Here is a 21,698-nt window from a genome sequence, read left to right on the forward strand (position 1 = left end):
CTGATGATCTAGTTACCAGACCAGACTGAATCAGCTCTGCAGACTAAAAACGTACAGGAATGTTTACACTACAACACAATGCTCCGTAACCCTAACCCACTCAAGAACGCAGAAAGCCTTTAAGTAAAGGGGGTTATGTTAGGTGACTCGTGTCCCATCTTGAATGCAAACACATGTGGCTTGTCTGGAAAAACATTTTCCTTTCTCTGCATGAGAAATCTGGTCACATCAGCATGTTTTTGTCACGTCATACTCCGCTGACAGCCCCAAGGATCTCAGATACCTAATGTGGATGGGCTGACAGGGTTAAATAAGAAAAGTCAAAACTGCCTGAAGGAAAGCATGCCAAAGACCTGCAGTTTAAATGAAAACTATATTGTGTGGATGCTACAATCCAGTTGCAGGTGGTAGAGAGGAAAACAGTCATAACTTGGCTTCCTCCAAAGAACTTGAAATAGCCTGAACCAGAGGACGCAAGAAATTATTCTACCATATAAAGGCACTCAAAATGAGCTAGGAATAGTTACAAAGCAAACTGGGCTTTGTTAGGAATCCACAGATTAATGATCCTACATAAGGGTTCAAAATGGGCAAAAGTAGTAAAATTGTAAAAGTACCACTCAAACCTGGAAATCAAAGACACCTAAACCCAAAGAAAAAAAAAAAAATATAATATATATATATATATATATATATATATATATATATATATATATATATATATATATATATATATATATATATATATATATATATTCAAAAAGTGCCATAACACATCATAAACTGTCAACTTTTTATTGTACGTCACCATAACATATGTAAATACAAGCAAATGTTAAAATTAACCATGGAATATAGTCTACAAATTTTTATGTTGACAAATGCTCTTCAATCGATATGTCTCCTGAAGAAGCTGATTGGTGAAACATAAGTATAGTAAGTATTGTCACAACATTGATATTCAAAAGATTGACTAAACAGCCTTTGCAAGGAGTCACTAAAGTTCATGCATAGAGAGCTAGCCCCATCAGTGACTGCTTGAAAAGGCTGTTTAGTCAATCTTTTGAATATCGATGTTGTGATAATACTTACCATGCTTTATGGTTCCTGAAGAAGCAGATTGGCACAACATGGTCGAGTAAAGAGCATTTGTACACGATTTTCCATGCTTGATTTTAAGATTTGTATTTACACATCTTTTGATGTTGGCATAAAATAAAAGATCAATAAATGTTAATGTGTTATGGAACCTTTAAAGTCCTGTTTTTGCGATAAAAAAAACCCCAAAAAACACACAAGTCAAATTAAGTTTTGGAACATTCCCTTAACACCCTGTTTTTCCACCAAGACAGGAAGTAAAGTAATGTTTCCTAACTGTAATTCAGAAATTAAAGCAATTTTATAAAAACTTTCCTGTGGAGAGCATGGAGAAATATTAGAACATGTGTCGGTTTTATGTTGCCATTTTCAGTGTCCATTGAGATTTTACAACTTTTGTTCTCCGACTGATAAAAGGGAGTAGTGGAAAATATTCTCAGCGGAACACAAGAAATAAAAGTCCATCAGAGGATCTCCTCTTTCCACACTCTACCCAAAAAAAGATGGAGCTGGATATCTACTTTAACCCAAGAGTCAAAAGCAAAGTAATGTAAAATAGGCCGGGCATGATATCAAATAAAAACAAAAGTTTAGCTTTTCAATCTAATTTATAAAGTGGTTCTAAAGCCTGGAGGTGTGTTTTACCTTAATAAATTCTCTGAATATAAAAAATAAATAAATCTGTGTACTGCTCTCTTCCAGTCCCAGCCTCTTATACAGCCGTGGCCAAAAGTTTTGAGAATTACACAAAATACTAAATTTCCCAAAGTTGGCTGCTTCAGTGTTTTTATCTTTTTGCCAGATATTACTATGGTATACTGAAGTTTAATTACAAAATTTTCATACGTGTCAAAGGATTTTATTGACATTACATTAAAGGGGTTGTAAAGTCAGAATGTTTTTTATCTTAAGCTAAAAAGCAGCCCCCCCAGTGCCCCTAATACTTAACTGAACCCTCTCTATCCAGAGATGTCCATGAGTCCCTCAGCCACCCAGGCCTCCTGATTGGATGAGACAGAAGCGGGAGCTCAGTTAGCCATTAGCAATTAGTTGCAGATGAGCCAGTAAGCAGGTGAGTGAGCGGGCGGTTAGCTCAGCGGGTGGGTGAGCAGACGGGCAGCTCGGCAGGTGAGCTGGCCAATCAGCAGGCCAGGGGATGCAGAGAGAGGACATCCCTCACCGTCCTCCCTGCAGTTCCGCCCTCACAGTGCAGGCAGCCGAGAGAAAACATTATCTCTCTGATGCCCAACTTCACTCTGGGACACAGGAAGTGACAATACCAACCTTAGCAAAAAAAGTTCCAATTGTAGCAGGCGACAATTATGGCGAGTTGAACTATTTTATATAACAATGCAATAGAAGTAATGTGCGTCAATCATCCTGACACCATAACCATGGTGCCAGGATGATTGAAAAACACCATCACCCATTCCCCCCCCCCCAAAAACAAAACAAAACAAAAAAAAAAAGACTTCCGGCAGTGAGGGGGGCCTCAAGAAATAAATAAAACAAACAAAAAAAAAAATACAGAAATGTAGAAGACGGTAACCTGAAATCTTTTTATGTACAGTATCTCACAAAAAGAGTACACCCCTCACATTTTTGTAAATCTTTTATCATCTTTTCATGTGACACTTTGCTAAAATGTAAAGTAGTGAGTGTACAATGTTTTTAAACAGTGTAAATTTTCTGTCCCCTCAAGATAACTCACAGCCATCAAGTCTAAACCACTGGCAAAAGTGAGTACACTAAGTGAAGTACACTACCCTAAGTGAAAATGTCCAAATTGGGCCCAAAGTGTCAATATTTTGCATGGCCACCATTATTTTCCAGCAGTGCCTTAATCCCCTTGGGCATGGAGTTCACCAGAGCTTCACAGGTTGCCACTGGAGTCCTCTTCCACTCCTCCATGAGGACATCACGGAGCTGGTGGATGTTAGAGACCTTGCGATCCTCCACCTTTCGTTTGAGGATGCTCCACAGATGCTCAATAGGGTTCAGGTCTGGAGATATGCTTTGCCAGTCCATCACCTTTAACCTCAGCTTCTTTAGAAAGGCAGTGGTCATCTTGGAGGCGAGTTTGTGGTAGTTGGAATACTGCCCTGCAGCCCATTCTCCGAAGGGAGGGGGGTGATGCTCAGCTTCATTATGTCACAGTACACGTTGGCATTCATGGTTACCTTCATGAACTGTAGCCCCCATAGTGCCGGCAGCATTCATGCAGCCCCAGACATGGACACGCCCACCACCATGCTTGACTGTATGCAAGTCACACTTGTCTTTGTACTCCTCATTTGGTTGCCAAACATGCTTGACACCACCTCAACCAGATAAGTTTCTTGGTCTCATCAGATCACAGTACATGGTTTTAGTAATTCATGTCCTTCATCTGCTTTTCTTTAGCAAACTGTTTGCGGGCTTTCTTGTGCATTATCTTTAGAAGATGCTTCCTTCTAGGATGACAGCTGTGCAGACCAATTTGATGCAGTGTGCAGCGTATGGTCTCGGCACTGACAGGCTGACCCCCCCCCCCCCCCATCCATTCAACCTCTGCAGCAATGCTGGCAGCACTCATATGTATTTCCCAAAGACAACCCCTGGATATGACACCGAGCATGTGCACTCAACTTCTTTGGTCAACCATTTCGAGGCCTGTTCCGAGTAGAAAGTGTCCCGTTAGACCGCTGTATGGGCAGCTCAGTTTCAGGGTCTTTGCAATCTTTATGTAGAGCAACAATTCTTTTTTTCAGATCCTTAGCCCCTGTACACACGGTCGGAGATTCTGCCAACCAAATCTGTTGGATTTTGTTCGTCGGATTAGTCCGACGGATTGTGTCCGAAACTGTTGCATACACACGGTCGGACTAAGTTGTCGAAAAATCCGATCATTCAGAACGTGATGACGTAATTTCGTTTACGATGGGACTACATTCAGGCTAGTAGCTAATAGCTTTGATGTAGGAATTTGATCTGAGCATGCGTGGCACTTGGTCCGATCAAAATTCTCTACACATGATCGGAGTATGTCCGATCGAACCAGTTGGTCGGGAAATATTTCCAACATGTTGGAAAATTGGGTCAGACGGATATTCAGATGGAATCAGTCCAATGCATACCACACACAGTCGGATTATCCGACGACATGGTCCGATAGGACACATTCCGACGGGTTCTCCGACCGTGTGTACAAGGGCTTACAGTTCTTTGCCATGAGGTGCCACGTTGAACTTCCAGGGACCAGTATGAGAGTGAGAGCGATGGCACCAAACTGAACACACCTGACACCTTGTAACACAGTCACATGACACCGGGAGAGAAGAGGGCTAATTGGGCCAAATATGGACCTATTCACTTAGGGGTGTACTCACTTTTGTTGCCAGCGATTTAGACATTAATGGCTGTGTGTTGAGTTATTTTGGAGGGGACAGCAAATTTATACTGTCATACAAGCTGTACACTCACTACTTTACATTGTAGCAAAGTGCAATTTCTTCAGTTTTGTCACATTAAAAGATATAAAATATTTACAAAAATATGAGGGGTGTACGCACCTTTGTGAGATACTGTATGTTAGTAATGGCACCACCATCGTAATTTGCTTGTTTTTATAGGTCAGTGGCATGGTTTGCTGTGCTTGTTCAGCAACACATAGAACACATCACCATAATGAAAATAAATATTACAAAGCAGCGGCAATGTATTTTCCAGGGAAAGATTCACTGGCCCAGAAAATAGGTTTCTCAGCAAAAACATGTCTTTCTGGAAAATGTAACCTGCAGGCCGATTCATCAGCCGTCTGGTTACTCATCCTTCCATGAAAGCTTGTTACATTAATTATTCATAGTTTCTAACTCAAAATTGTAAATGATCACATATGGTTAAAGAATACTCTATTGTTTCATATGCAAGACAAACAATATAGAAGCAGCATTATATTTTTATGAATATCCTCTTAATCTCTTTCAAAATGAAGAGTAATGCGACTTAGGTTCCATTCACACCTGAGCATATTGATTTACTGGCTTTTTTAAAGCTTTTTTGCAGCTTTTTACAAGTTTTAGCGCTTTTTAGAAGCGTATTACAAGCGTTTAACAGCTTCAGGCGTTTTTGTTTAGCTAATGGAAAGCACTAGGAGGAGGAGAAGAGGAGATTAGGGGTGGAGAGCTGCTATTAGAGCAGACAATGCTCACTTCAGGAAGTCTATGGGGCCAAAAACACTCCTAATCTTCCAAAAAGATGCCCATATGCTTTTTTTGAGCTTTAGGTGTTTTGCTGCATGCGACAGAACACCCAGATGTGAACAGGGGCCATTGAAAATGAATGGGATTTGGCTTGTTGATTGTTTTAGAGCTAAAAGTTTCAAGCAGAATCACTCAGGTGTGAATGGGGCCTTAACCAGGCTGCAAACAAGCATGAAATTTAACAGATCCTGTAATTTTAATAGCAATCTTCCCATAAGAGGATCATGTTATTTACCTGTACAAGCCTCCCTCGTATAGGACATTCAAAAGTCTTTAAGGTGCTGCTGAGTGTGAGACCAGTAGCATCACAGCGGTCACTCAAATGATACCCTATAGAAGCCATTGTAAACCTTATAAACTCAAGATAACCTGTAAAATATATTTCAGGACTCAACTCTTACTAAAAGCAATTGATTGGGAGTATGGGAAAATGCCCCTTACATTGGTGGTCAGTAGGAAGAAAGCAACCCTTACAGTGGTGGTCAGCATGCTTCCATTACAGACAGCCAAAATGATAAAATTGGTGTCATGCTGCTGGAAACTATGAAGGTACCATCAAATGGAAGGACAATCACTCACAGCTCAAGGAACCTCTAGCAGCCTCTAGGGTTTCATGTAACCCAAAAATGGAACTTCTGCTTGTACTTGTGACCCCTTGCCACGCCACATTTGGCATGTTTTTTTTTTTTGGGGGGGGGTGCAGTGGGTACCTAGCTCCCACATACTCTCCTGGCACAGAACAGAAGTTCACCTGCCCCCCCCCCCTCCCATCTTATGGAACACGTCAGAGGTCCCAGAATATTGCCCAGCCATTCACAACATGCATTGGGGCTTGCGCAGTGCCCGCCCGGCTGTGATGCCACAGCTGTACGCCCACACTTGCAACGCAGAGAGGAAGGGGGGGGGGGAGAGAAGCAAGGCTTCGGGCAGCCGCATTGCTGGACCGTGGGACAGGTGAATGTTTATATTATCCGACACGTGGGGCTTCAAAAACACACCCAAGCCCATTTCTATTCTTAAGCCAGCTTCCCTATTAACACTTAGAAGATCTCTCGAGATTTTGCGAGATTCTCCTGAGTGTTTCTTTTTCTCCAACTACACTTTCTGGCATTCCCCTGCTCCCTGTCTTGAGACCACAGACTCCACCTTCTCCTCCCTTTCCTTATATGAAATATTGCAATAATCTCTACCTTCTGGTCAGACATCCCTAGTTCTACAGTTAATCAAAAAGCCTCCAAAATCAACAGGATACCATCGTCCCAATACGTATATAAGAAAAAAACTGGGCATATAGCTCAGAACAACCAAGAGGAAACAACCTCAAAGAGATGAGTTTCCAATTGGTTCAGTGGGAACAGGGACTATTGCGGTATCAGAAATTAATGTGAAACAATCATTAAAACACAATTACATTTTATTATAATTTGATCCATATAAAGGATAATACAAAGACATTGCTGTAGCAGAACCACATTATTAAATCCAGTCACAGGACCCAATAGGTTCAAGTTCTAAACAATTAAACGTTTTACGGAGATACAGAGATGACGCATAAATCCGACCGGTTTCGCGGTACTAAGAACACCGCTTCCTCAGGGAACGTCACTTTTATAAATCTAGTATGAAAAATATATATATAAATATACAATAATACCATACAAAATATCAAAAGAATTTTTTACAAAAGAAAAAAGTAACAATAACAGCAGTATTAAATAAGCAATACATCAAAATTACATTAGGAGAAACAGTATTGGGTCATAACTCACCCCTGGAGCTCCCAACCCACAGCACACGAGCGACCTACTTCGAGACACCCTCAAAACAGGGTGCCCCCCCTAAGGGCGGACACGGGGGGCAAGGTGGAGAGACTCTGAACAGCGCATACAAGGACTATACATGGACCATTGCATCTATATATATTTATATATTTTTTTCAGTCCTTGTATGCGCTGTTCAGAGTCTCTCCACCTTGCCCCCCGTGTCCGCCCTTAGGGGGGGCACCCTGTTTTGAGGGTGTCTCGAAGTAGGTCGCTCGTGTGCTGTGGGTTGGGAGCTCCAGGGGTGAGTTATGACCCAATACTGTTTCTCCTAATGTAATTTTGATGTATTGCTTATTTAATACTGCTGTTATTGTTACTTTTTTCTTTTGTAAAAAATTATTTTGATATTTTGTATGGTATTATTGTATATTTATATATATATATTTTTCATACTAGATTTATAAAAGTGACGTTCCCTGAGGAAGCGGTGTTCTTAGTACCGCGAAACCGGTCGGATTTATGCGTCATCTCTGTATCTCCGTAAAACGTTTAATTGTTTAGAACTTGAACCTATTGGGTCCTGTGACTGGATTTAATAATGTGGTTCTGCTACAGCAATGTCTTTGTATTATCCTTTATATGGATCAAATTATAATAAAATGTAATTGTGTTTTAATGATTGTTTCACGTTAATTTCTGATACCGCAATAGTCCCTGTTCCCACTGAACCAATTGGAAACTCATCTCTTTGAGGTTGTTTCCTCTTGGTTGTTCTGAGCTATATGCCCAGTTTTTTCTTATATCCCTAGTTCTACACTTAATATAACCCCTCCACCTTCCCGCCTTATCCAACTCTTATACCCTTTGTGACTTATGAAAATGTAGCTTTGCAGTCAGAGAGCCTTCACCCATCGGTTACAACCGATTTATTTTCAGCATTTTTTTTTTTACACTTGTCACTATATAGTTTGCATTTCTTAGTACTGTATTGAATTACGCCTCTTGTCATTATTCAACTTGCTTCTAACGACTCCTATGAAAAATGCCAAGATGTAATGACCATTTAGTCGAGTCATAGCTCTCTTGGACTATGCTTAATGATAAATAATTTGAAACAGCTATGGGAGGTTCTAGCTTATCCCCCATCCTTCAAATTACGTCTCACTTTTTGCCATTGTAAAAATGTCATCAGGACAGAAGTGAGAAAAAAAACATGACAAAAAGAGAAAAAAAAAAAAAAAAAAAAAAAGAGAGATGAAATTCCATCTACTTCTCTATCCAAAAGCTAAGGAAGGGGTCTTGCTAGAGATATATTTTAATTGGTCTGTTTTCAGAACTCAAAAAGAATAAAAAAATAAAAAAATAAAAAATAAAAAAAGGGAGACAAAACACTTTCCACTATCTAATAAGGAAAGATTATACAAAGGATGGATAACACTGAACTTCAAGCAGAACGTCTGCTAGAATCATTTCCTTATTGTCCTGCCAATTTCAATAAACTCCACAAGTATATTCAGTCCTAGATTTCAGTGCCACGATATGACAGATACTTTGTGTTCTTTATTCCTTTGAGTCAGTTCCTGCCATGCCACAGAGCAAGAAAACAGTGTGCATGTGATTCCATTTATACTTTGTTCATCTCTAGTTACACTCACCCTTTCAGTAAAATGAAGGCAGCCTGAATAATGTGTGCAGTAAATTAATTTTATAGGCAAAAAAAAAAAAAAAAAAAAAAAAACTGTGCTAAAGCAATATTCTGACTTGTTAGTTGAATTGATACACAGGAAATTACTGGATTGGTATGCGACTCAGAGTGGGGCTAGTTTGCAGAGCCATGCTTAAAATGGAATTCTGTAAGCTAGGCAAAGAAAGGAGTGAGTAACAAACTTTACTTTGCATAACACCCAAAAGAGCAAATTGGAGCTTGTGCAAAACCTGAACGCCAATCCAGGGTCGCACATCTTCACACTTGTGTAGCGATGAGTCATCTATAGACACTAGTCCGCGGCTCCTACCCACACATTCATCACTGTCCATCCAAGGTCCACATGCATAATATTGATTTACATCCAGGTTGGCTGCTACTAAAATAGTACTGAATATATATGAAAGCTTTCAGTCAATCGGGATGCAACAAATGCATCATAAGACAGAAAGAAGGACTCACACACTGCCTAAAGCAAACGCAAGATGTTTTTGCACCACTGGAGTCTATAAACGATATATAGCAAGCTGTTGCATAGGTGCTCTGCCAACTACCCAAAACTAAAATAACCTGATTTGGAATGTTTAACAATTTATACAACATATTTTCAGACAAAACATCATCACTGTCTGTCTAGGACACAAGTGTAACAGTCCTTGAAATGCGTCACCTTAGCAGATTAAAAAGTATAAAAAATAAAAAACCACGAGGAATAACGCTTTAGATGGAGTCTAATCAGAACAGTCTTTTACATACTGTTCCAGAATTTAATCTCACATGAAGAGGTTTCTTAAAAACCTCAAGAGGTACTACAACAGTATAAGAATGATCTGTTTTTGTACCAGAAAACAGAACTCTTGAAGACGTCAGCACACAAAGTTGAAAAACAAAAACACTAATTACTCACCAACTTTAGCAAAGGCCTCTCTTAGTTCTTCCAGCTCATCTTTTGAGATCTGTGTTGTGTTCGCCATGGTCCGTGGCAGCTGGACCCTAAAAAAATAAAAAGAAACTAAACATTAACACTCTGAACTGCCCACATTGATTTAAAATAGCATTACAGTGCTCCAAGCAAGATCTCCAATGCACTTTAGGCTTTGACGTTATACAGCTCATGTAAATCAGTAAAAAAAAAAAAAAAAAAAAAAAAAACACACCACACGTGTAATCAAATTTTTCTATGGGATTGTGAAGCTTCAATAGAAAACAAGGACGTGTCCCTATTTCACCCAGCTTCTCAGACTTAACAAGGCAGGCAGCCACAGGTCCCAATTTGACTTGTAGTGGCATCTGCTAAGGAACTCATGCATATTAACTGGGATTAAATGGGCTGGGTGGGCTGGGTGGGCAGGGTGGGCAGGGCAGAGAGCTGCAGGAGTGGGAACAGATTGAATGTTCCACCCTTAAAATGGGTGGAACATGTAACATGTTCCCAAAGGTTCCTTTAAAGTAAGGCTGATGTCTTGCCATTTCTTCCTGGGACAGAAGACCTCTTCTCTGTTACTATGCACGAAGAAAAACATTGTAACAGATTTCCAGTTTAAAAAAAAAAAAAAAGTTCTAAAATGGATGACAGACCCTAATGAGATGAAAGAATGAGCATGACAAACTACAATGCCTGGTTTCCCTGTAGCTCTCAGACTCATCGTAAAGAAAGCGCTTTTCTACTGCACAATTAAATGATCGTCACTGCTCTTGACAACTTAAGTTTAGTTACTTTTATTAAAACAAATTCTGACTTCAGGCAATAAAATTGGTAAGCTACTCGCAGCACAAATTAAACGCAGAATCAAAACAAAAAACCCTTTATCCTGCACCCATCACATGGTGGTAAAATGCATCAACCTAAGGATTTTGCAAATTCTTTCCGATCATACTACAATACAATCTACAACCTCAACGATGATCCATCAGTACCCCAACCCACAAACTGTTGTATAGCAGATTTCCTCGACTCTCTACGTTTACTTAAATATCTCAAGATCACCTAACCAGCCTCAATGCACTATTCAGGAAATAGAAAAAGCTATCTCTGATCTCCCGAACTGCAAAGTCCCTGCCCCAGAAGGATTTTCGGCCGAATATTACAAATCGTTCTCCAAAATCCTATCTCTACTGATGTGTCAGGCTTTTAATGCTGCTGTGTCCTCTTGCGAGTTTCCAAATGAAATATCTGCCAACATAACGAAACCAGAGAGGGAGCCAATCTCCCCCTTTCTGCCCCATTTCTTTATTAAACTCTGATCTCAAGCTTTATGCCAAGTTAATAGCACAAAGATTAGCTCCTATTATGCCGAACATAATGCATCCCAACAAAGTCTGCTTTACACTAGGTAGACAGGCTCCAGACACAACCCGTAAAATTATTAATCTAACATACAGTACCATGCTGAAACCACAAAAATCCCAGCCCTGATCCTGACGGTAAAAAAAGAAAAAAATAAATAAAAAAAAGTCAACAGGATCCACTGAGGATGGCTATTACAGGCGCTGAAAAATTTGACTTCCAAGACATTGGTAGCCATCATGGCCCTGTACACCACACCATCAGCTTGAGTCTTCACAGATGGAGCACTCTGAGCCATCCCCCCATCACAAATGGGACAATACAGGGGTGCCCCATCTCACCCCTAATTTTTGCCTTAATGATGGAGCCTCTAGCCAAAAAAATATGCTCACACACATACATCTCAGGTATTCAAGTAGCAGGACAGGAATAAAAGAAATTACACTTTTTGCTGATATAATACTAACATTGATGGATCCGGCTCCTTCCCTGTCAGTGGTCACCGAGGCTCTCAATACATGTTAATATTACAAGGCGAATGATGCTAAATCTAATATATTGAATGTGGGCATGCCTGACTCTAGCAAGATTAGACTACAAACTGACTGCTCCTTTCAGTGGGTACCATCCTCCATGCCATACCTAGGAATATCCTTATCACCATTGGCAAACGTATACACTGCTAACTATGCCCCCTTCCTGAACACATGCAAACTAGAACTCCGAAACTATAGTGCACATTACCTTTCATGGGCAGGAAGATCATAAGCTTTTAAAATGTTAACCCTTCCTAATCTTCTGTACTTGTACAGAGCTTTGCTGATTAAGATCCCATAGTGATTTTATTAAATCACTTAAACTTCTTTTGAACACCTTTATCTGGCAAAACAAAAAGCCAAGATGTCGATACAACATTCTGTGGCATAAATGGGCAGGAGGTATGGGGTTCCCTGACATCCAAGATTATCACACGATTCGATGCAGAAACACCCAATTCAATGCAGATGATCCAACTATTGCGACCACAACTTCAGAGTGGAAAACACTCCTTAAATTCTGCACTGATCAAAAACAAACTTTGATAAAAGTATACCTATCCCTTTTGAAATCTAACTTTCTCATACTCAAAATATCCCTTAAGCATTGGTCACTCAGATAGAAATGATCTTAAAGCACAACTCCCGCACTTCTCTAATCTACAAACTTCCATATCCCCTCTCAAAGCATGTTCTTTTACAGACATATTACCTCCTACCTAAACACCCAACCCCAGCAGTTCATCTACCTAAAAAAGCCTGGTCATTTTGGTCCTCAGACTCTCCCAAGGTGAAAGGTTTTAATGTTCTTTTACAATATGCTACATGCTAAAGACCACTTTTTGAAACCTCTAGCCCTTGAACGATGGGAAAGATAAAAATATCAGTTTCAGGCATTCAATGGCTACAGGCTATCCACTATAACCAGAGTTCATCTAAAAAGTATGCAAAATTCCAGGGAGCCCCTAGTGGCTCATCTGACCGCTATCTGCTTTGCTATACTCTGATTTGACTGACAACTTGTTCTGAATGGTGACCTTTATCACAAATCTAATGCATGTTATTGTAAATTACTCTTCATACAATTTTTTTTTTTTTTTTAACAAAAACACCCTAAAACTCCATCACATTTGGTAAAAAATATAAAAAATAAATTATTCTGACAGCTAGATCTTGACACAATAAAGACAGCACATCTAAAGTATTAATATAAAACTGGCATGTACAACAGTTTACATTAAGGCTACTTTCATACTGGGGCAGCGGGTCCGTTAGCGATAAAGTGCCGCTAGTTTTAGAGGTGCTTTACCGCTGTTTAAGTGGAGCTTTAAAAGCACCGGTGTTGAGTTGCTTGTGAAGAGCTTTTCAGCACATTCCATTTGTCCACATTAACAGTTTTCACAAGAAAAGATAAGAAATCATGCAAAGGGGACACCTGCTCCTGTGACAACCGTCAGAGGCTTTTGCCTTTAATCTGCAGAGTTTGTCTCCCCCTCTTGCGTCTCTGCAACAGGAAGGGAGAGGAAAAAACCTCCAAGAGCAAACAAAAAAATAAAATAAAATCCCCTTTAGACCTTTAGATATATTTACCACATACTAAAAAGGTGAGCTCTGGGCAAGTGCATCAGTTATGCAAAAGCCCAGATAATAGATTCTCTTAATATACCCAAATACCAAGGAAATTATAGTACACAAACTGCCGAGTGATCATCTGACTTGATCAGTTTTTTTTTTTTTTACAGGCTGTTCATAACCATTCGAGTGGGTATGGACTTTCTTATTGGATAAGTTCAGCAAAATGACTGTTAAGGATGCCAGTATATTAAAAGGTTTATTTTAAAAAATACATGTGTTACTAGGGATGCACCCATTCTTCATTTTTTTTTTTTTTTTTTAAGACAGAGTACCAATACTTAATTACTGATACTCATTTTTAGTGTCATGTGCCTGTTCACACCAAACATGCATGAAAACTGATAGGAAAACTGTACAGACTTCACTTGCAGAGGCATCCATTTCAGTGAGTTTTTACAGCCTGTTCATGTGCAGTCTGGCCGCTGTGTGATTTGAAAAAGAGTCCTTTGCAATTTCAGTCTGGTTCAGGTGCGATTTCTAATCTAATGCTACAATTTACATTGGAATCGCACCTGAACTGTTGAACAAAAAAAAAAAAAATCACACTGGTCGGGGATTTTGAAAAATCGCACTGCAAAAATCAGCCCACGCATGTGAATCGAGTCTGAAGAGATTGGGTTTAGTAACGGAACATTTGCATGAATACAAGTACTCATGCAAACGCGTAATATTGGAACCGATACGGGTATCAATAGAACGCTATATTAAACATATAGGGTCCATTCAGACCCACAAAAAAAAAAAAACCCTCAGCCCTCGTATGAGGAAAAGCCCTGGAGATGAACATGATTAAAAAGATCTCTTAATAAAAAGGGATAAAGTCCATCATAGCAAGATGAAAGGGGAGAGGAACCCACGCTTCAGCACTAAGGGCAGCCAGTGAAAAGGAGCTAGAAGCATTCTCTGCAATGCAAAGGAAAAGAAACACAGCGCCTCCAAGTGCAGTATAGGTAAACCATTTAAGAAGGCAAAAGTAGAACTACTCACCAAAAAGGAGCATGAAAACAAGCATTGTAGTAGCAATCCTGCAGCAAGATCTGGGGATGGTTTTCTCCTGAACGTCCATATCTCTGGAGTGCAGCCGACCGCTCGTGCGGGTGGAATCCAGCATTCGCAGCCTCTGGGAACACAGGGGAGATTGCCAAGGACCCGTCACTCCCTGGTGCATATGCACTCAGAAGGGACGTTTCATCTCCGGGTGCAGATGCCATCTCCGATCTCCCGTGTTCCCAGAGGCTGTGAATGCTGGATTCCACCTGCATGAGCTACCGGCTGCACTCCAGAGTCAGACGTTAAATTAAATGATTTACCCATACTACACTTCAAGACGATGCATTCCTCGTCCTTTTGCACACAGCAGTCCTGATTCTCCTCTTCTGGGATCCCCCACCGACACGCTTCTGGTTCCTCCTGCCTTCAGAGTGCTTCAATAGCAAGCTGCAAAGTGTAAGAGTGCCCCTATAGCAAGGTTAAGGGGAAAAAAAAAAAAAACTTCTGACTTTAGAACCACTCACTTCCTGCCCAGGACTACATTTCCCATGAGGCATTGCTCCTCACACATTCACAAGTTCTCAGGCACTTACTGACATGTATGGTGTACATTTGTGCTGAACTGTATTTCCCGATATGTGACAATTTTGTGACATTTTGTTTTATGAACTTATGATTTTCCCAGAAGTCAGCCCCAAGATACTTTTTTTGAGCAGCCTCTGCAACAAAAAATGTCTTTGGCAAATACTTCCAAAAGGGGGGGGGGGGAACACAAAGATGCACACCCTGCTAATTTCCTCATTAGAGCTCCACAGGTGCAGCAGCTGATTGTTACAAGAGCACTGCCATACGGATTCACTTTCAGCACAAACAGCTTCAGAACAAAAAAGGTAGTAATCTGCAACAAAGTTTGTTAAAATCCTTGCAATGTACATCGTTCACCGGAGGGGAATGTTTTTTTTTCTCAACAAAAGTGGAGCTACTCTAAGATTACATTATAGTAACTATAAGATGTTCAATAAATTATTCATATAAGTGATATAACTTACCTAAGTGCAAATGAATTCTTATAAAAATATCCTAGTTGGTTCAACTTTCAGCCTGAAAAAACAAAAAAACAAAAAAAAAAAAAACAGTATGAAAATGAGGTAATGGTTTAAAATAAATAAAAAGTGTAGGATACACAGTAGCAACAACATTTAACAACCAAATAAAGCAATTATGCATCACAACATTGAATACTTACAGTATGTCAAAGCAAAACATATGGCTTTATAATCACCCTTCTGATTGCTCACCTTCTGGTCAGAAATAGCATTAGGGCTCATGCACACAGAATTTTTTATTTTATTTTTTTTAAACAAACAAAAAAAGCTGCAGCCAGGAAAAAGCAGCTGTAAAAACTTTTTTTTTTACTAACATTTATGCACGGTTTTGGAGTTAGCGTTAGAAGCTTTTAACCACTTTTGGGGTTTTTACATTATAGGGAGGGTTTTTACTGTAAAAAGCTCATACAGCATTTTGCGTTTTTACAGCTCAATAACCTCTGCTCCTGGACGCACAGGCTGTTTATTTAAACGCCTCTTTGCACGGACACATGGGCTAACATGGAAAAAAAAAAAAGTCAGACGCCTTTAACTGCAGCTGTAAAGATGTCCTGTATGCGTAAGCTCTTACAGATAAAATGGAAAAATCCATCCAAATCTGATATTCCAGCTTTTGGTAAATGGGAACTTGAAGCAATGCATCGCTGCCCCTTGCAGGGACTCTGCTGGGGAGATTGCTGGCGGGAGGAGTGCAGATTTCTCAGGGAGATCTTGCCACTGGGATGCATAAGATTTTAAGAAAAAAAATAAAAAGCCCACCAGACTGCAAATGTAACTGAACTACTTTTAGTGAAATGCCCTTCTGATGGATTCAATGAATGTTCTCAGTCTAGGGACATAAAATTCTACATTTAAACTTCCGTGTACCCTTGGAATGATCATAGAACAGCTACCAAATAATTATCTAAAGTTTCAGGCGATGCTCAGAACCCACAGCCAGATTTCATACGGGGTAAAAGTGCATAATATTAATCAGGAAGAGCAGAGAAAGGTTAATTGCTCCATTTATATGTATTGAAGTGATTATTATTATTCGGTTAAATTAACTGTGCATGAAATGAGGTGTCACTTAGGTTGGATGTTTAAAGTGAACTTCAGATAAAAGTAATTTTAATTTAGGAGGAGCACCAATGGCTAAAACCACCCTCTACATCTTACGATTGTTGAAGGCTCCATCAGCGGGGGTTCAAGTTTCCCTCCTACCACAAAGCCATAATAAAAGGGGCCATAGCATGGAAGACAGATGGAAGAGACAACAACAAAAAAAAAAAAAAAAAGTAAAGTAAACTTCCCCCTCCAATGCTGCTTTTTAAACAAGCCAGTTTCTAAAGTTATTCTAATGCATTCTGCATTATATATTTCAGCCCCTATGGCATATTCCTTACTTTATTCCAGCTCTTTAAATGTTTGTGCTTCCCGTGATAAGACAGGACTATCTTAGCTGCTGTCTTTAGTGTAATATACTTCCGCCCTTTCAGCTGTATGGCATGGGGTGTATGAGGAGAGTATGAATGAGACTGTAGTTTGGCGATATCCCAGCACAGTGCCCCGGGGAGATGACAGACATGGTGTGTTTTAACGGCACACTTAATGGGAGAAGCGTGCCGTGAATATGGTGGGAGATATGCGCGACCGATATCACTACAAAGAACAATACAGATTACATGTCGACGGAGCAAGCAAGATGACATTTATACAGCGTCAAGCATTGCTTTTAAGGACGATTTAGGTGTGCAAAGTTATGGGGGGGGGGGGGGGAGGGTTTACAAGCACTTTAAAGACCCTGGGCAGGGACGATCAGCCTCTGAACCCAGAAAAAGTGCCGGTAAATAGACTGGTGGTAATATGAGGCACTACAATTACATTTAGGCTAGGGTCACACCGCATCCAATTCAGATGACATTTTAAAATACGTTCATTTGAATGAGGCTGGTTCACATACATGCGTTGCAGTGGCACTCTGCATTGCCCAAAAAAAAGTGCGTTTTCTGGGCATTCCGGTGTGAATTGCAAGCACATTATCTTCTATGGAAACGCATCTGATTTTCCGCTGCATTCCGTTAACAGGATAAAGTCCTGATGCAAACCTGACCAAAAACTGATGTGAAATGCTTAACTACTTTCTCAATTATCTGTGAAAACAGAGCTTGAATTCGCACCACACATGTGCGAACCCAGCCTTCAAGTCAACTTTTGCCAGCATTGTGCATTATATTTAAAATCTCCATTAAGAGAGAAAAAAAACACACACACACACACACACACACACACACACACACACACACACACACACTCTATATTTACCAGATTCAACCTCCTAATGGCATATACACACACACGCTCCTCATTCTCAGAGCAGATTAGAGATTTTGCTCCCTAACCACATTAGTTGGTTATTTATATTTACCACTGCATATTGAGATTTAAGAATTGCCTTTTAAACTTTACACCACTTTTTTTTTTAAGGTTATCCGATTAATTAAAACAATATGTGGCCAACTAATCGATTATAAAAATAATCGTTAGTTACAGCTCTAAAGTTAACCCTGCATTGACAAGGCACAAATTCTTTTTGAAATAAGGATATCCTCAGAGAAATTTGACAGTTTCCATTACTGACCTCAATCTGAAATTCTAGTTGCCACTTATGGCGGGACATCAAATACTGAGTCACTGATTTTGAACCATGCAGATCAGGAAAGTCAGAGTAATGTTGAAAGTCCTCATCTATATACAGTATTTATTCTGTTTTAGTGACTCCATGTAGATAATACAGAGTTAGCACGCCAGCAAGTCCATACTTCTTGAGCTTAGCAGTGCACAGTATGCAATGACTATATGCAATGTAGGGCACCTTTACAGCAACCAAATCCTGCAGTGACCACAATTACCCAAACATGGGCTAATCTGGGCTATGGCACTCAACACAATCATTGCACTTTGCACCGACTTATTAAAAAGTCCTGTAAATAGCAAACTTTTTAAAAGCAAGGATAAGCTAAAGAAAACCGATACAAAAAAAGATATACTAAAGTAGTATTGTCTACTTGCCAAACCAAATCTCAGTGACTATTTCAGCATTCAGACAACTTGTGGTAGATCCCAAAGCCAGACAACATTTTAGGCTCCATTCCACACAGCAACTGTCAATTAAGAGACCAGCAGAAGCTTAAAAACAGCAGCATTGCCAGCAGACTGCAAAGAGGTGGGTGTTTCTGCCTAGGTTTGAAAGAGAACAATCTATAAAATGTTAAGTAGATAGCAGGACTCTCCTTATTCCTCCAAACATGTCTATTCAAGCTTAGACTTACACAGTCCACATTCCTACAGTCAAGTGTTTTAAAAACCCCCTAGTCATAGCCAAGAGGGTGCTGCAAGGTTGTGCTACAGTTAAATAACTGCAAGGAGAATGTTAATGACAAGGCAGGGTTTATACAAAACCACTGCCTACAGACTTTATATAGAAGTCGAGTATAAATTTTCCCCTAGCTAAACAATCGTTATACAAAACATGCAAGTTTGATACATATGGGTTGAATGAGAGCAAATGAGGGGCTCAGTCTCGAAAAGTACAGGATTTTTCACCTTGGTTTGTTTAGCCAGGGGGGCATCTGAGGTGTACGGATGTATAAAAAGTACATGTTTTTTTTACCAAACATCTGGATAAGTGGTCTGAAAGTGGGTTTTGGTCAAGTGGTAACACTATAAAAAAAAAAGTTTACACACACACACACACACACACACACACACACACACACACACACACACAGTGTCCAGACTTAAAGTGGTTGGAAACCCCCAAAAAATCTAAAGGTGTCACCATGCCCCCTCTCCTGTGATTGGCAGACTAAATTAGATTCATGCACTGGAGAGAAGGGGCAGCGTCTCTCGCCACCACATTATAAACTGGGGGCACTCAGGAGGGAGAGGCCAGTGGGGGACTTGAGTAGCGCCCACATATGAAAACGGTGGTCAAACCACACATGTGAGGTATCGCCGCGATTGGTAGAGCGAGAGCAATAATTCTAGCCCTAGACCTCCTCTGTAACGCAAAAAATGCAACCTGTAGAATTTTTTAAATGTCGCTTATGGAGATTTTTGAGGCTAAAAGTTTGACGTCATTCCACAAGCGGGCGCAATTTTGAAGCTTGACATGTTGGGTATCAATTTACTTGGCATACCATTATCTTTCACAATATAAAAAAAAAATTGGGCTAATTTTACTGTTGTCCTATTTTTTTATTCAAAAAAGTGCATTTTTTCAAAAAAAAAGTGCGCTTGTAAGACCGCTGCGCAAATACAGTGTAAAAAAAAGTATTTCAATGACCGCCATTTTATTCTCTAGGGTGTTAGAAAAAAAACAATATAAAATGTTTGGGAGTTCTAAGTAATTTTCTAGCAAAAAAAACAGTTTTAAACATGAAAACACCAAGTCTGAAAAAGAGGCCTGGTCCTTCAGTGGTTAATGTGATGTGCCATTTTTGATGGCTAATATGAGTAGTGAGTTTATTTTTATCAATATTGATTTTAAACAGACTGCACTAGATCCTCTGGTATTGATTTGAGAAAAAATTTGCATTATCCATTGGATGGCCTTGTATTGGTTTCTCCAGGATAGGATTTCAGGTATTCCAACCTTGGGTGGAGTTGTGGAGCCTTTTTCCCCTCATTTGATGGCATTTTGCCTATTTTGACCTTCTGATATTTCAAAAGGTCAGTCTTGAGGTGTCTTGATTGGAAAATGATCTTATGTCTACAAGCACCAAGAGAAGCACCAGCTGACAGATCAAGGATTAGAAAACAAGATTACTGTGCCACCCTCCCCCAAAGACAACCGGGGTGTCTGGCTACCTATTCTCTCTGCACTGCTCTCAACCATGTACATAGATCAAAAGGTCAGCTTTTTAGCAGCTTACAAGCCCAACCACCATCCTGGTTATGTTTGTTAGGCGACACTAGACAGCTACCCTGTTTCCCCTAAAATAAGACCTAGCGTGATTGTCGACGTTGGCTGCAATATAAGCCCCACCCCCCAAATAAGCCGTAGTTAAAGTCCTTCTATGTCTTATTCTCAGGGTAGGGCTTATTTTTGGGGAAAGAGGGTGGGGCTTATTTGGGGGGTAGGGCTTATATTGCAGCCATCACCGACACTCATGCTAGGTCTTATTTTAGGGGAAACAGGGTACATGCAGGGTGCCACTCCTGTCAGCCAACAGGAAACAGGCTACAAGTCGCACGGGCTCACCAAAATTGGACAACAGAAGATTGGAAAAAAATGTTGCCTGGTCTGAAGAGTCAATTTCAGCTGCAACATTTAGATGACAGGGTCAGAATTTGGTGTAAACATGAAAACATGGAGCCATCCCGCCTTGCATCAATGGTTCAGGTCTGGTGGTTGATATTTTCTTGCCATACTTTGGGCCTTTTAGTACCAATTGAGCATCATTTAAATGCCACGGCCTACCTGAGTAGTGATGCTGACCATGTCCATCCCTTTATGGACTACCCTTCTTCTGATGTCTACTTCCAGCAGGATAATGCTCCATGTCACAAAGCACAAATCTCACCACTGTTTCTTGAACATGACAATGAGGTCACTGTACTCCAATGGCTTCCGCAGTCACCAGATCTCTATCCAATAGAGCACCTTTAGGATGCAGTGGAATGGGAGATTTGCATCATCGATGTGCAGCTGACAAATCTGTAGCAACTGCATGAGGCGATCATATTAGAATGGACCAAAATGTTTCCAACACCTTTCTGAATCTATGCCATTATAAAAATTGACTTTAACGTCAATTCACCAACTATAAGAAATACTACATAATACATTTGTTGAAAAAGTTATGGTCTAGCCATGCATTATTCAAGCAATATATTCTTCAATTAGGCTGGATTCACACCTATGCAGATATAGTGCTTTTTGCATTTTGCAGGTTTGCACTACAGTCCATTTAACATGTTTCCTATGGAACACGTTCTGTAGTGCAAATCTGCAAAAAGCACTAAAACTGCATAGGTGTGAATGCAGCTTCAGTGCTGGTTAAGGAGTCAGCACTCACCAGCATACTTAACCTCGTTGTCAAGTATACTGGTAACCATTAAATATCACAGTTAAAGTGGTTGTATACTCGATTTTTAAACTTTTACCTACAGGAAAGCCTATAATAAGGCTTACCTGTAGGTAAAAAAAAATATCTCCTAAACCTGTACGGTTTAGGAGATATCCCCCCTCGGTATGCGCCGCTGACTGCAGCGGCGCATGCGCACAAGGGGATTCTCGGCCTGAAAATCCAGCAGTGGCTGGCGGCCGAAATGAAATCTCCCACGCGCATGC

At 40.1% G+C, this 21,698-nt stretch overlaps 1 protein-coding gene across 4 annotated transcripts in view; it reads right to left on the reverse strand.

Moving 5' to 3' along the window:
* PLS3 (plastin 3) overlaps positions 1 to 21,698 on the reverse strand; it is a 132,163-nt gene that overhangs the window by 52,008 nt on the left and 58,457 nt on the right. For 2 of the 4 annotated variants that reach the window (XM_077448119.1, XM_077447882.1), the window contains exons 2-3: positions 15,305 to 15,356; positions 9,715 to 9,800 (exon numbers count right to left, since the gene is read on the reverse strand). In XM_077448119.1, the coding sequence (XP_077304245.1) occupies positions 9,715 to 9,781 (67 nt within the window). In that variant the 5' untranslated portion in view covers positions 9,782 to 9,800; positions 15,305 to 15,356. Of the gene's footprint in view, positions 1 to 9,714; positions 9,801 to 15,304; positions 15,357 to 18,412; positions 18,507 to 21,698 lie in introns of those variants that run through there. The other 2 variants (XM_077447960.1, XM_077448041.1) reach the window with 2 other exon arrangements.

Source organism: Lithobates pipiens, unplaced genomic scaffold (assembly GCF_037356315.1).
Source record: "Lithobates pipiens isolate NorthernLeopardFrog02 unplaced genomic scaffold, aLitPip1_a1.2 Scaffold_1, whole genome shotgun sequence".
Taxonomy (NCBI): Eukaryota; Metazoa; Chordata; class Amphibia; order Anura; family Ranidae; genus Lithobates; species Lithobates pipiens.